Genomic DNA, 14,584 nt, shown 5'->3' on the forward strand with positions numbered 1-14,584 from the left:
CAGCTTTACAGGCTGGACCCAGCAGAGGCCTTTCGCCCGGGCCCAGCGTGATCCACCTGTGTCCCCGGAGCCTCGGGGGCCCCGGGATGCGGCCCTGGCCGCAGGAGAGAGCCAGTGGGTGGCACTCGTCCCCGCCGATTGGAACTAGATGTGCCGGCGCTCCCCCGCGCGCCGCGCTCCCCCCATCCCTGGAGAGTGTGGAAGTCGTCAAACTCAGGGGAGTTAGAGCTTCAATCACTCCGGTCGCGCGAACGCGCCTTAAAGGAGGGAACTCGAGACGCTCAGAAACCGTGCGGGTCGCGAGGCGCCGCGGAGCTCCAGGCCCGATTCTCGCGAACTCCCTAGCCGGGCGGAGCCGGCACTCGTCTCCACCAGACCCCCTCCCCTCCGGACGGGGGGGCAAACGACACCATTCAATTAAATGTTTAATTGAGAATTCTGGTATGGTTTCTGGGAGGTTAATCACAGCTGTCTCAATTATTTATGGCTTTCTGGCAAATTTCCGACTAGATAAGAAGTATATTCTATTGTGAAGCGTCTTGCAGGAAATCTTATAAATATTTGATTATTCCTTTCAGCTACAGGATTCTGCGTTCACGCCCCAAGATGCGCTGAGCGAGCGGCGTTCGGGAACTCCGCTCCTGGTTGGGGCGCCCCGGGCGGGCTGCTGCGGGTCGCGGAGAGAGCCGGCCGCGGCCACCTGCCTGCTCCCCGCCCCCCGCCCTGCCCCTCCCCCGCCCGGGCCGCTGGGGAGCCCCGGCAGCGGTCCCGGAGGAGGTGCGGACGCCGGGGCCCAGCCCCTCGGCCTCCGGGCGCGGCGCACAACGCGGCTCGCCGCGGGGGGTCCGCGAGACGCCGCCCGAACCCTGGCGGGAGGGGCTTCCCGAGCGGGTGCCCCCCGCCCTGGGGTCCCGGCGAGATTCGCGGGGTCGGAGCCCCAGCCAGGCAGCGGCCCCGGCGGCCCGACGTGCGGAAGACGCCCGGCCCCGCGTCCGGGGGGAGCACGCAGAGCACGCGGGGGGGGGGGGTGTTCGCCGTTGATTGATTGATTGATGGATTGGATGTTTGGGACCTCTTTATTTTCTCCCGATTTGCAAAGAAGTAAAAACAGCATACACGTAACTCAGCAGCTTTGTGAGGCTCCAAAAAGAAGTGCCCTGAAAATTAGGTAGGTTAAGTTTGCTTTTAAAAAACCGATGAAACTTTCATATCTTCTCCCCTCCCCCGCCCCGAGCTCCGTATAGTCTGGTCTCTGACACATATTCAGGCCACTTTTTTCCAACCAGATCTTTTTTGTTGGTGATGTTTGATCCTTATCTGACAGAAATTATTACAGATGTCACTCAGTGAACGGCTTAGCCCTGACCATCGGCTTAAGGTGGAGGGACGATGAGGAGACAGAAGGTCGACGTCTGCGGGCGGACTTCTCACGTTCAACTGTGAGCGGTGCACCGGCGTCGTTCACAACTTTTACTCCGAGCCCTTGCGGCCTTGTTGCACTTTTACTTCAGCGCTGCTTCATTTCACAGTTACCGAGAAAACACTTCAAGGTGATTCCCTAGGGCTGATCTTTCGGAATCGCTAATGTTTATTCTGGAGAATCGTTTCAGCTCAGCGGTGCTACAGGAGCTCTCAGTAAGGTCCGCCAGGAAAAGCTGCGCAGACCAATGAATATAATGCCCCCCGCTCAGTTCAACGAGCCCCCCAAACATATTACGTCATCAGAATACCCAAGCGTTACAAACATCTTTACAACACACCTTGAAAAGGGAACTTTAGAGGTTAACTTGAAGTCTGTAAGATACTCTCAGAGTTGGAGTTAACATTTTTCTTTCAAATTTGTACTGCCTTAATAAGAAAAGTCACGACTGCAAACAGAATAAGTTACTTTATTACAAGAACAAAACAGACTTGCTAATTTTAAGTCTAATTTTACCCATATTACAAATGCAAAGTATATATTATAGGATGTAGGTTACTGAACTCCAAAATATTGTGCATAAGTGAAATAAACTCAACTCACAGAATTAGAACATTAAAGTATCTACAGTCATTATAAATAGTGCAAAGGAGATACCATATCTACAGTGCAGGGGAGAGTATAAACATGTGAAAATGAGCTCCTCAAGGAACAGTTAGAACATCTGTTTGAACAAGTTAAAATATTAACAAGGGTACTCAAATACAGAACTAACCAAGTCATTTATTTTTTCTCTTTTTTTAAAAAAAACTGTCGAGCTTCTTCCCAGGTCTCCTGAGGAAATCTGTTAGCCAGCTCAAGATAGTCTTGGGTTGAACCAAGGGATTTTCCTGAGAGGAAAAAAAGAAACTAGTTAAATTCTTTGAAGTTTAAGCAACTGAAATTATTTTGAAATCTGACTACAAAATGGAGACATGCACTTCAAATAAACCATGATGTAAGTTTATATAAAGAAGGTAACCGATCTGTCTATATCTACTTATTTTGTGCTTCTAACACATTCAGACATTAACCCCTCTGTAAAACATTACAAAAAATTGTTTTTGGATTCCAGAATAAGAAAATAGGGGAGAGTAAGTATGGTGAGCAAAGTAAAATGACAGACACTCCCTTCTTAAGACAGCCTGGAAAGGGTAAATCTGTATGTAAACTTGACGTTTGTCTTCTAAAATGGTCTAATTTAAAATATTTTCAGTATAACTTTAAAACTCAAGTCTGGCATTCAGTTATCTAAGTAGAGGGAATGAGCAGTAACTCTATCGGTTATTGATGTCGGCAAAGAAAACAATACCATAGCTGGGCAGTGATCAAGCAGAGAGTATCTGAGCACCAGAATTCTTCTTTAGCGATAAGAACGTGCTGCTACTCAGCCACTCTGGAAAACCGTGTGGAGGTCCCTTAAAAAGTTAAAAATTGAGCTACCCTATGATCCAGCCATTGCACTACTGGGTGTTTACCCCAAAGATACAGACATAGTGAAGAGAAGGGCCATATGCACCCCAATGTTCATAGCAGCAATGTCCACAATAGCTAAATCGTGGAAGGAGCCGAGATGCCCTGCAACAGATGACTGGATTAAGAAGTTGTGGTCCATATATACAATGGAATATTACTCAGCAATCAGAAAGAATGAGTTCTCAACATTTGCTACAACATGGACGGCACTGGAGGAGATAATGCTAAGTGAAATAAGTCAAGCAGAGAAAGACAACTATCATATGATTTCTCTCATCTATGGAACATAAGAACTAGAATGATCAGTAGGGGAAGAAAGGGATAAAGAAAGGGGGGGTAATCAGAAGGGGGAATGAAACATGAGAGACTATGGACTATGAGAAACAAACTGAGGGCTACAGAGGGGAGGGGGGTGGGGGAATGGGATAGACTGGTGATGGGTAGTAAGGAGGGCACATATTGCATGGAGCACTGGGTGTTATACGCAACTAATGAATCATCGAGCCTTACATCGAAAACCGGGGATGTACTGTATGGTGACTAACATAATATAATAAAAAATCATTATTAAAAAAAAAAAAAAAAAAAAAAAAAAGAACGTGCTGCTACTACCAGAAGCTACCAGGACACTTACAACGCAGGGGCTCACCTGGGCAATGAACTCAACATGCCTTGAAACATTTTATGGGGACTAAATCTAAGCAAAAGGGGAGCAGACTGGCACTTAGTGTGGCATAATCTTTTCTTTTAAACCAAGTAAGCATATCAGGAGCTGTCACCAATATAGCGATGACTCTTGCTGACAAAGGCAGAGAACACGCCCCATTTGCTGTACTGTGGAGTAATCCCATTGTAATTGGGGAAAGCATGGATGTCAGAGAAGACGGGCCCTTGGAAAAGAAAGTAAGTTGAGACTCCCACAGGCCTCAGCCCACCAACCAGACAGAGGCAGCTCTTGGGATGCTGCCTGCCAGATATGGAGCAAATGGTGACTCATCCTCACAGCCAGGAGAAAGGAAGAAAAAAGGTCTACGCTTCTTACTGGCAAAAAAATTACTGTGCAATTAAAAATACATTAGAAGATTTTTCAAGCCATTTTCATATATTCAAAATTTAAGACATTGTTTTATAAGAAATAGTAACAAATTATACTGATTTCTCCCACGTAGTCTCCAATAGCTTAAAAAAAAAAAAAAAAAAGGCCGTGAGTGAGTCAGGGCAGACCTGAACTTGCACACTAATTCTGGCTTAGACAAATGGTACCGACTATGATTTTTGACTGGAATTTCTGAAAAGGGGCATAGCTTTCTGTTTACTTCTCTGAACGCCTGAATCAATAAAACATGACATTTTTTCATGATACTGTTACAGCTTTATATTCTTTTCTATGTACTTTTCAACACCCGTCCCCTACAGATAATTGGTGTGTGCACGTGTGTTTGTGTGTGTGTGTATGCGTGTGTCTCCAAGGTGACTCCCCCCGCTCCCCCAAGTAAGGGCTACTTGGTGGGTGCCCTAGAGGATCCTGCTGGAAGTGGACCCCAGGCCACTTTAAAGACTATCACACTAATGGAAGAATTGGGGAAATCTGTATTAGGGTCTCATTAATCAGAGATACTGTCCTGACAGTCAGATAAAGAGCAACTTGTACTTCTCAATTACAGTGTGTATAGAATATTTAAAAAAGTAAAAATGCACTTTAAAATTCTACATCTCTAGCTCTGATCATAGAAAACACCTCAGCAAGAATACTACAGGAAGAAGAAGAAAGCTTGTAAGTCTTTTGGCCTCTGAACTCTTGCTAATCTGATGGCTTTTTCTCCAAGTAAAACAATTTTATTCTTTTTATTTTCAATAAAAAAATTCAAGTACTTGAATTTAGGGGGAAAATATGGGCTACTATCATTAATAATTTTATCCTGAACATGGCTAGGAAACCAAACCTATGTGATTTTAGCATTTATGTGAGTAGTGTAGGCCAATATTAATGACCTGCTTGTCTCCCGCATTATGAAGCAGCTCTTTAGTAATTATTCACCATTTATTATACCTTGCATGATGTGAATATAAATTACATAAAGATGTTTTGTGCTTTTCTTTTAGTTTCATAGATTTCTCTGTATATTCTGATGCACTCATGCTTGATGACAAAATCTGTTTCTTTACTCACTGAAATATACTTGATAGCCAGATCTCAAATGTTTTAGGTGATGTAATAAATTGATTTCTGTAACAGTTTCAGAGGGTGGAGTTAGAAACATGTCTGTTCAGCTAACAAACACATGACATTTCATTTCAATAGAGACATACCTCCGGGCTGATAAGACTGGTTATCTGCCTGACCTGGAGTCTGTAGAAAATCCTGTGTGAGACAAGAAAAGTATTTTTATACCAATGCTAGGAACAGAGAATTTCGCTGAGGTGAGCTTTAAATGTGCTTCTGAATTCTGAGACAACTATCTTTGCACGACTACTTTGGAGCCCAAATATGAAAGCTTAAGAAGTTGACGTTCAGGGGCGCCTGGGTGGCACAGCGGTTAAGCGTCTGCCTTCGGCTCAGGGCGTGATCCCGGCGTTATGGGATCGAGCCCCACATCAGGCTCCTCCGCTAGGAGCCTGCTTCTTCCTCTCCCACTCCCCCTGCTTGTGTTCCCTCTCTCGCTGGCTGTCTCTCTGTCAAATAAATAAATAAAATCTTAAAAAAAAAAAAGAAGTTGACGTTCAGGTTCTCTTGATTTAAATCAAATAGTGATGACTCACATCTTGCTATGGGATCAGCGGGGGTTATGATGCTGTCTACTGTAGAAACCACAGCTTTATTTCAGCTAACAAACTGAAGGCTTTAGCCAGACTTATTATCCTAAAATATGACAGATTTTTAAAATTTTTTAAAAAAGCACAATTCTAAAGGCCCTTATATAATCTGCAGCTAAATCTTAAAAGTCTAGTAATTTTACTTTAAGATGGAAAGTGAAAAATATCGTACATAATATGTAAATTTTCTGAAATCTATGACAAACCACTGCCTCCTACTTTTAGTATCATTTTCTAGTGATATTAATAATCTAACACATGGGGACCTCGAACCATTCTATAAACTAAAATCTATATTCTTTTTTTTTCTTCTTCAACGATTTTATTTATTAATTCGACAGAGAGAGAGACAGCCAGCGAGAGAGGGAACACAAGCAGGGGGAGTGGGAGAGGAAGAAGCAGGCTCATAGCGGAGGAGCCTGATGTGGGGCTCGATCCCATAACGCCGGGATCACGCCCTGAGCCGAAGGCAGATGCATAACGACTGAGCCACCCAGGCGCCCCTAAAATCTAATATATATTCATTACCCTGATAATAATTATAGAAAACCTGATTCAATTTCACTAATCTAAGACGCTACCACAAATAAGAAATTTCTGTAACATTTATAAAATGTGTGTCTAAACGTATGTTAAATGTGTTACATTAAATTACATTTAAATGTTAGAAATACCTTTAGAACAATATGAGATGGAAACAAGTAATATATATGTTCTTTACTTTACTTTGAATTCTGATATCATTTGTATTTTTATAGATTGTTTTCCAAGCAGTTGAAACTGTAAGGGACTAAGCTGGTACAGATGCAAGATTGTCTTTGCTCAACTATCACTGTCTTGGCTGAGGCCTCTCTGGCCCATCACCCCCTGGCAGCCCCTATCCCTCTTCCCTGCCTTACTTTTCTGCACAGCGCTTAACACCATCTGACATGCGCTTTGTTTGACTTATTTTTGTTTGTTTGTTTGACTCCCCCCACTGTAATGAAAGATCTATAAAGGCAGGGATTTTTATCTTTTTTCACTGCTGTATTCCCGGTGCCTAGAACAGTGCCCAGTACACCAGAGGCACTCAAAAATTATTGAATAAGAGAATGAATTTTAAGATCACAGTTTTACAAAATCCTCTATACTGTATTTTCTATTTAAATTTTAATCCTAAGGCTTTAAGAATGTATGAGAATTCTTAAATGGTGCTATGATGGTTATGTAAGACTGTATTAAGATTTTAATTTAACCATAAGATTTTTTTTTGAAAATCCATACCTTACCTATGGATCTGAATATCTTTGAAAAAATTTTCAGAAAATAGAACCCAGATTCAAAGAGAATAACTAAGCTGAAAATAGACATTTCTAAACACAACTGATCTAATTGTGTTTATTAACTGGTCATCTAACAGAGGATAGTTTAAAAAAATGTAGACCACTAACTGCTTATATCTAAGGTGAAGCGAGCTTGACTCTGTAGCTATCCCAACCAGCCGGGCAGGACCGCGTCCTTTCAACAACGACATACGTATATTAGCCAGAATACGGAACAACACTAATACAGAGCTCTGCTTTTTGTTTCATTATTATGAACAGAAAACATTGTCTTTTAATCACATGTACGTCATGGAACAAAAACACACTGGTTTTTATGGTAGAACATTTCAAAGGAAATGGAAGATTTTCAGCAGCTAATGATCTACAATGACAGGAAGAAATGACAGGATTAGCTATTAGCAAACGCTAAAGAACGGCCAGCTTGATTTTCTGTTGTCGTTCACTGAGTTCATTTCGATGTGGAAACACTGCTTTGCTGCAGCGCTAATTCTGATTCCAGTCCTATAGACTTGAGCTGGATCAGAAAAACGTAAGACCATTCTTACAAGCGTTAGATCTTTTCACAAAGCAACATAACAGGATTTTATGACACATACACACGTGTGTGTACGAATCATACTTATTTAAAAACTTACACATCAACTGAAGTTTTACTTGATCTTCCTTCCGCAATCCTGTCTCTTCCCCCTAGCTAGACTACAAGCTAGGTGAATGTAAATGCTAGAGCCTTAAGAAGTCTGGCCATCTTTTTAAAAACATTTCCTTGCTGTGAGTTTACCATTTCATCAACTGGGAAAATATCATTTTCTTGAAATCCTCCAAGTAGAAGTTATACAACACTCAACCCCAGTTTTAGTATTCTCTTATCTTAGAAATTAATTTTCAAGCACAGAAATACGTGAAAAATTTAAAAGATACTGTGGATAGCAAGAGTAAACAGCTGGTTCACTTTTCTTTTTCAACTGCATTAGCTGACACACAAAGCCAGAGGATCAGGCATAAGACAGAAGGTACCTGAATGAACGTGGCCAGTAAAACACAGCTCATCTCCTGCTCCAGAATGATCTTGTTCTGACGGTTGTTGTAACAAGCAGCGATAAGTGAAGGGAACAGCACTTTGATCAGCCGTGGGTCACTGAAATACTGGAAGGGCAGCTGGCAGAGCTTCTGCAGCACGGTGGGGTGGCGGCCAGACTGTACGATGACCTGAAACAGAGGAGGGAACCTAGGTCAACTGCCAGAAAGCCGTGCCTGCCCCTTCCTCCTGCATCCCCCACCAGTGTCCGTGAGAACCATGGAGAACACGCGGAAGGAGCGGAAGGAGAGAGAGGGGGAAAAAAAGAGACTCCGAACTCCTAAGTGATATTTGAAAGGAACAGAAAGTAAAGAAATCTCATTCCCTAACTTAAGGAAAAGATCCCCAAAGTTCTGCAGCCATTTGTACTCCACAGTGAAGAGCACGGCTGCCATGGAGAGAGGGTGCCTATAAAATGGATTCAAGAAACACACTGCTTTAACAAAGCGCCCTGCCCCCACCCGCCCCTTAAAGCAGAGCAGCCCTATTCCTTGAAACCTGCAAAGAGCTTGCTCAGAAGAAAGATGCCTTCTCCTACCCCTCTGCCTGCGGCAGTCTTCCCCTAACCTAGCTCCTGGAAAGCACTGAAGGTAGACAGACCTATTCAGTATGCAGATGAGCCTTGGAAAGGAGAGGGGACTGTGAGAGGAGTGGGAAGTTTCAGCAAGCACAGGCTCCAAAAGACCCTTCCTCTGATCCATATTCCTTATCTGTGTTTCCATCAGTGCCATTGAGTCTAAAAGGAGAATTGTTTAGATAAATGAGACCCTTGTCTTGAAGCAGTCTAGGTTTACAACTGTGTACATTTCAAGAAATGGGGCAATGCAATTAATGGGCTTGCAGGGAAGCCCTCCTAATTTACTCCCTAGGCCTACATGATAAACTAAGAAATGTCAAAATGAGATCTGTTTCCAGTAACCTTGATTAGACGGTTCTAATATGAAAGAGCTGGGTGACCCAAAGCCCACTTCTCGGTACAAGAGGAAGCTCACAGAAAGTTAGGATCACTGTAAAATCTAAGGTCAGGACTGTAAATTGTACTTGGAAAAACGTGAGTTTACAGGTACACACCCTGACAGGACTGCATTCAAATTAAAACCAGAAGGACAGAATGAAACAGCAGAGGCAGGAGAGACATACATTACAGGGATTTACAAGTTTTCAAAGTACTTTTAACAATACTTTAAGAACACACTCTCCGATGATAATGCGGTTTGGTTTAAGAACAAAATCAACAAAGTAATAGTTCACATATTTTAGTTCAATAGCTAAAATGACATCAAAAACCTTTAGAGAACGTTGATAGGGACTTGTTAATACCTTCAAATCCAGCAGGAATTTTAAAGACTCAGCGTGACAATTCAGCACATGGCTATGTGCTGCCATTTCTGACCACTGGCTGCGAAAAATATGTCCCATCATCTATTTTATTGATAAAGCATTTACTTAAAGCTTTATTTTAATTATTAGCTACAAATTTTGTAGCTCAGCCAAATGACCACGACTTTAGAATTTATAATGATACCATTATTACAAGTCTTAGATTCCCCCTTGTCCAAAAATGAAGCAGAAGTTTTTTTCTTTGGAACTTCATTGTTAAAATGCTATTACTGGAAGATTCACTAATTGAAAAGATATTAAACGGGCCAGTGTGGCTGGCACAGGCACAGTGTTAACTCAAAGATGACAACTCCTGGTTCCTGGTAAATGAGCAGCGTGCAAGCTTAACGAGAACTTCCTCCACCTGGACTGCTGACCCTCACTGGGCTGAAGGAGAGCCCCTCAGGGGCCTGTCAGTCCCCTCCAGGAATGGAGCTGGCTCTCATGGGCCTGTTGAAGAAGTGAGTTTACAGAGGTCACCAGCAGTGTCGTGAGATGACCTGCCAGAGGCAACTACTTTTAAGTCCCGACAGTGCAGAAGACACAAATGGACCTACCTGGTAGGGTGTTCTACCCATAGGACCACCCAGGACAGAACTCAGTCAGGCTATAGGTAAAGGGTCTGCCAGGGGTGGTAAGAGCCACACCGCCTGGCTTGGCTGTGAGCCAGAGTGGGGCATCTTGTCGGCGCTGTCTTTTGAACCACATTTCAGACATCGTAGGAAGATAGGATTAGGAAGTCCAGGACGGGGCCAACCTGTAGCACTGAGACTTGGTGGGCAAGACCACTCCCGTGGCAGTTTGCTGTCAGTGAGCACAGCCGAGTGGCCAGCTGCGTTAGGCTCAACGCTTCCCACAGAGGCAGGGAAGCAAGGCTGGGGGACAGAGAGCATGACCTTACTGCACAGGCCTTGGGCACCGGGACAGAGTTGCCTGAGAGGCTTTGGACAGATCAGGGGCTGAGGGCAGGGCTCAGGTTTATTTTATCCAGTCACTTGCTCCCTGGCCTTGGGGTGGTCAAATGTCACCATGAGCTGCTCCAGCTTTCCAAAGTCAATAGCGAGTCATCATGGAATAGGAGTCTTGGTGAATGAATGAAATGGAAATAGTTGAGAAAAATCTCAGATTTATAATGATGTCTTCTCTATACATGCCTTCCTGATGGAGCTGAACTAAGTCAGTAACTATTGGTCTGTCACCTTTCTCCAGACAAGTGGCTGCTGATAAGACCTAAGGTGAGCACCACCCTGAGCCTGACCAGGCCGCCTGCCCTTCCTTTCAGGGTACACAGGCCAACACATACCCAGGGGGGCTCCCCACAGAGCTCCTTTCCAGACAAGTGCCCCAAGAGAAAGGAGGTGCCTGGCTGTAGATTTCTTTGGGGGTCAGAGTCATCAGTTAGACAGCACGTAGGGGGCTGGTATGGCTCCGGATAACAGGAAGACACCCTCTCCAATATGATGTCCATTTTCAGATGCAGAGCAGGGCTCCAAGGAAACCAGGGGAACTTCCAGCAACATTCAGATCAGAAGAAATTGAAATTGAACTTTCCCCTTGCTCTTAGGTGCAATTTTAAAGTAGGTACTAACTAAAGAGCGGGGAGGCCTGGGTTCCTGCCTTTACTCTGGGCACCAACTCATTGTGTAACCCTGGGAAAGTGGTTCAATTTCTCTGGGTTTCAAGGTGGAGAATTTTTTCAGAAGTAAACTTTTCATCAAAGTATAACATACATGCACCTCTTAAGTTAATAGCTCAATTTTTAGAAAGTGAACATACCCGTGTCACCAGTACCCAAATAAAAAAAGGGAACATGACCAAGGGTGTTGGATCTTTCAATATATTCCTTCGCACTCAAAATTAGATTCCTACGCTTTGAATTTAAGACAAATCATATGGAAACTATTTGTACTAGAACATAAGAGAAAGTACTATGCGCAGCACAGGTCCCTCCTCTGGTCTTCTCAGCAGAGGCCAGTGGGCATAATTCCACCATCAGTGAAGGATATCTTTTACCCAAATGCCCTGGTATTCACCACTTTTTTCTTTAGTATGATTGACAAGGGATTGAAGGAATGAGGGAGGAGGGGGGAGCTCCCACTCTCTCTTCATTTTGGAACTATCAACAGTTCTGGGAAGAAGGGCTTTAAAAGAAGGAAAGTTCCATGCTGCCAGTGTGTGCTACAGCCTGGTGGAGGGCCAGGAGGATCCGAATGCTATGTTAAGAAGGAATCTAGTAAAAAAAAAAAAAGTTTTTTTTTAAAAAGAATCCGGACTAGACAATTGGATGGGCTGATTCTTTCATCTGCCGACGTCTGGCCACGCACCAGCTCCAATCTTTGCGTGTTCTACAAAGGAGAGAGTATAGTCGAAGTATAACTTGGTGCAGTGAGAGAGAGAGCCAGGAGAGAGCTCTAAATTCAGTGGACATTTACTGAGTGCTTCCTGGGCCAAGTGCTATAGGAACACAGAGAGAATCCATGCTTTAGCTCTCGGGGAGCGGAGGTATGTACACAAGTGACAACTAATACAAAGGAGACTGGGTCATCAGACAGGGAAGGACAAAAGATTAGGGGACCCTGTGGGGGGGAAGGATTACTCCTTAGGTGAATGTGGAAGGCTACACTGAGAAGGTGGGTTGGACCTTCAAGGACAATTGGTGGAGGAATTTTAGGTGGAGAGAAGCTCCCAGATTCAAATACCAGCCTGTTTGAGTCTGTTCAGGCCGCCATAACAAAACACCACAGAGTGGGCAGCTTAAACAACAGTTCTGGAGCCTGAAAGTCTAAGATCAGGAAGTCAGTATGGCTGATGAGCGCTCTCTTCCTGGTGTGCAGACCTATACCTCTATGAGTCCTTTCCTCGGTGAGTGCACACGAAAAGAGAGAGCTCTCTTCCTGGTCTTACAAGGCCACCAATCCTGTCTCATTAAGACCCCATCCTTATGACCTCATTTATCTCCAAGTACAGTCACATTGTGGAGTTAAGGTACAAAATATGAATTCTGGGGGGACACAACTCAGCCCATAGCACAGCGCTGATTCCTCATTTCCCCTGGCCAGAATAATGTTTCATTAGAAAGACTACCGTCGCTAACCAGGTGTATTTCAGGGTTGATTGGGAATCAACTGTTGTCTCTCAGTGGCCATAAGCCACGAAACTACAGGCTCAAGGTGCTTGCTGTTGGGTATCCCTGGGCTCCAAGGCTAGCTCTGGTCAGTTAACCAATTTGAGACTCAGGGTCCTTTCTATAAAATAGGGATAGCTATTCTGAACAGCAAAGGAAACCAGCAACAAAACTAGAAGATAACCTACAGAATGGGAGCAGATATATGCAAATGACATAAGGGGTTAGTATCCAAAATGTATAAAGAACTTATAGGGGTGCCTGGGTGGCTCAGTTAGTTAAGCGTCTGACTCTTGATTTCAGCTTGGGTCATGATCTCAGGGTGCTGAGACCAAGCCCTGCTTTGGGCTCCTCACTGGGCATGGAGCTTGCTTTCGATTCTCTCTCTCTCCCTCTGCCTCAGCCTCCACTCCTGCTCGCACGCGTGTTCTCTCCCTCTTAAAAAAAAAAAAAAAAACACACCAAAAAACCAAACTTATACAACTTAACACCCAAAACCCAAATAATCCAATTAAAAATGGGCAGAAGACACGAACAGACATTTCTCCAAAGAATAGATCTGAATGGGCAACAGACACATGAACAGATGCTCAACATCGCTCATCATCAGGGAAATGCAAATCAAAACCACAAAGAGATCTCACCTCACAACTGTCAGAATGGCTAAAATCAACAACACAAGAAATACCAAGCGTGGGTTAGGATGCAGAGAAAGGGGAATCCTCCTGCGTGTTGGCGGGAATGCAAACTGGTGCAGCCACTCGAAAACAGGACGGAGGTTCCTCAAAATATTAAATAGAATTATTATATGATCCAGTAATTCCACTAGTGGGTATTTACCCAAAGAAGACAAAAACACTAATTCAAAATGATACATGCACCCATATATTTATTGCAGCATTATTTACCACAGCCAACCTAGGCAGCGGCCTGCCTGGCCATCGGCAGATGAACGGATAGAGAAGATGTGGTGTATACACAATGGAATATTGCTCAGCCGTCAAAAGAATGACGTCTTGCCATTTGCAATGACGTGGATGGAACCAGAGGGCATCATGGTAAGTGCAAGAAGTCAGTCAGAGGGGCACCTTTCCCCACCCTGCTCATGTTCTCTCGCTCTCTCTCTCAAATAAATAAATACATCTTTAAAAAAATTATGAAAGAAGTCAGAGAAAGACAAACACTTATATGTGGAATTTAAGAAAGAAAACAAATGAGTAAAGAAAAAAAGACAAACGAAAAACAGGCTCAACTATACAGAACCAATAAACTGTTCCCAGGTGATGGGATTAGAGTACACTTATCATCGTGAGCACCCAGTAATGCACAGACTTGCTGAATCGCTATGTTGTACACCTGAAACTAATAGAACACTGTGTTAACTACACTGGAATTGAAAGAAAAAAAAAGAGGTAGATGTCAGCCTTCAGGGTTTAGATGAAGAGCAAGTGAGACAGTGTCTGTGACCATAATGTGAAAAACATATTAGTTATGAGGGTGTGGTTAGCTCCCCAGTTCTGCTGCTCCAAGTCTTCTCCTGCTGGATCTGGCTCCCACATACTGGTAGGACCAGAAGTCCCCTCCCAGTATGAGGCCTAATGAGTGCCTTCCATCATCCCACCCCCATCTCTCCATAAGGGCCACTCATTAGAACACAGGTCTGGCAGCAGCAGGCCCTGCATTCTGGCAGGACTCCTCGGCAAGCTTCATGCTACCTGGGAAGCCATTGCTGCGGCCTCTCCCTGGCCCTGCTTGCACAGGAGAGAGCTGTGCGAACAGAGCTGGGGATGCCAGCCAGGATCTTGTGGTGATGGGGTAGGAAGTGCATTCTGACAGCTCTGAAAAGAAAATCCCAGCATAAGCACGAGCCAAGAAACAGAGGTAAGTGGTACAGAGAAAGAGAGGCTTAGCTAACTCTGTGTGTGTGTGTG

General features: G+C 44.0%; 1 protein-coding gene across 8 annotated transcripts in view; it reads right to left on the minus strand.

Annotated features, from left to right (window-relative positions):
- Positions 1 to 1,467: 1,467 nt before the first annotated feature.
- The window catches only part of SCAPER (S-phase cyclin A associated protein in the ER), a 514,000-nt gene continuing 500,883 nt past the window's right edge, over positions 1,468 to 14,584 (minus strand). For all 8 annotated transcript variants that reach the window (XM_045795116.2, XM_045795115.2, XM_087856756.1 and 5 more), the window contains 3 exons: positions 8,089 to 8,280; positions 5,246 to 5,297; positions 1,468 to 2,310 (listed from right to left, as the gene is read on the minus strand). In XM_045795116.2, coding sequence (XP_045651072.2) covers positions 2,204 to 2,310; positions 5,246 to 5,297; positions 8,089 to 8,280 — 351 coding nt within the window. In that variant the 3' untranslated portion in view covers positions 1,468 to 2,203. The remainder of the gene's footprint in view (positions 2,311 to 5,245; positions 5,298 to 8,088; positions 8,281 to 14,584) is intronic.

The sequence above is a fragment of the Ursus americanus genome, chromosome 28, assembly GCF_024610735.1.
Source record: "Ursus americanus isolate L20-20 chromosome 28, mUrsAme1.1.p, whole genome shotgun sequence".
Taxonomy (NCBI): domain Eukaryota; kingdom Metazoa; phylum Chordata; class Mammalia; order Carnivora; family Ursidae; genus Ursus; species Ursus americanus.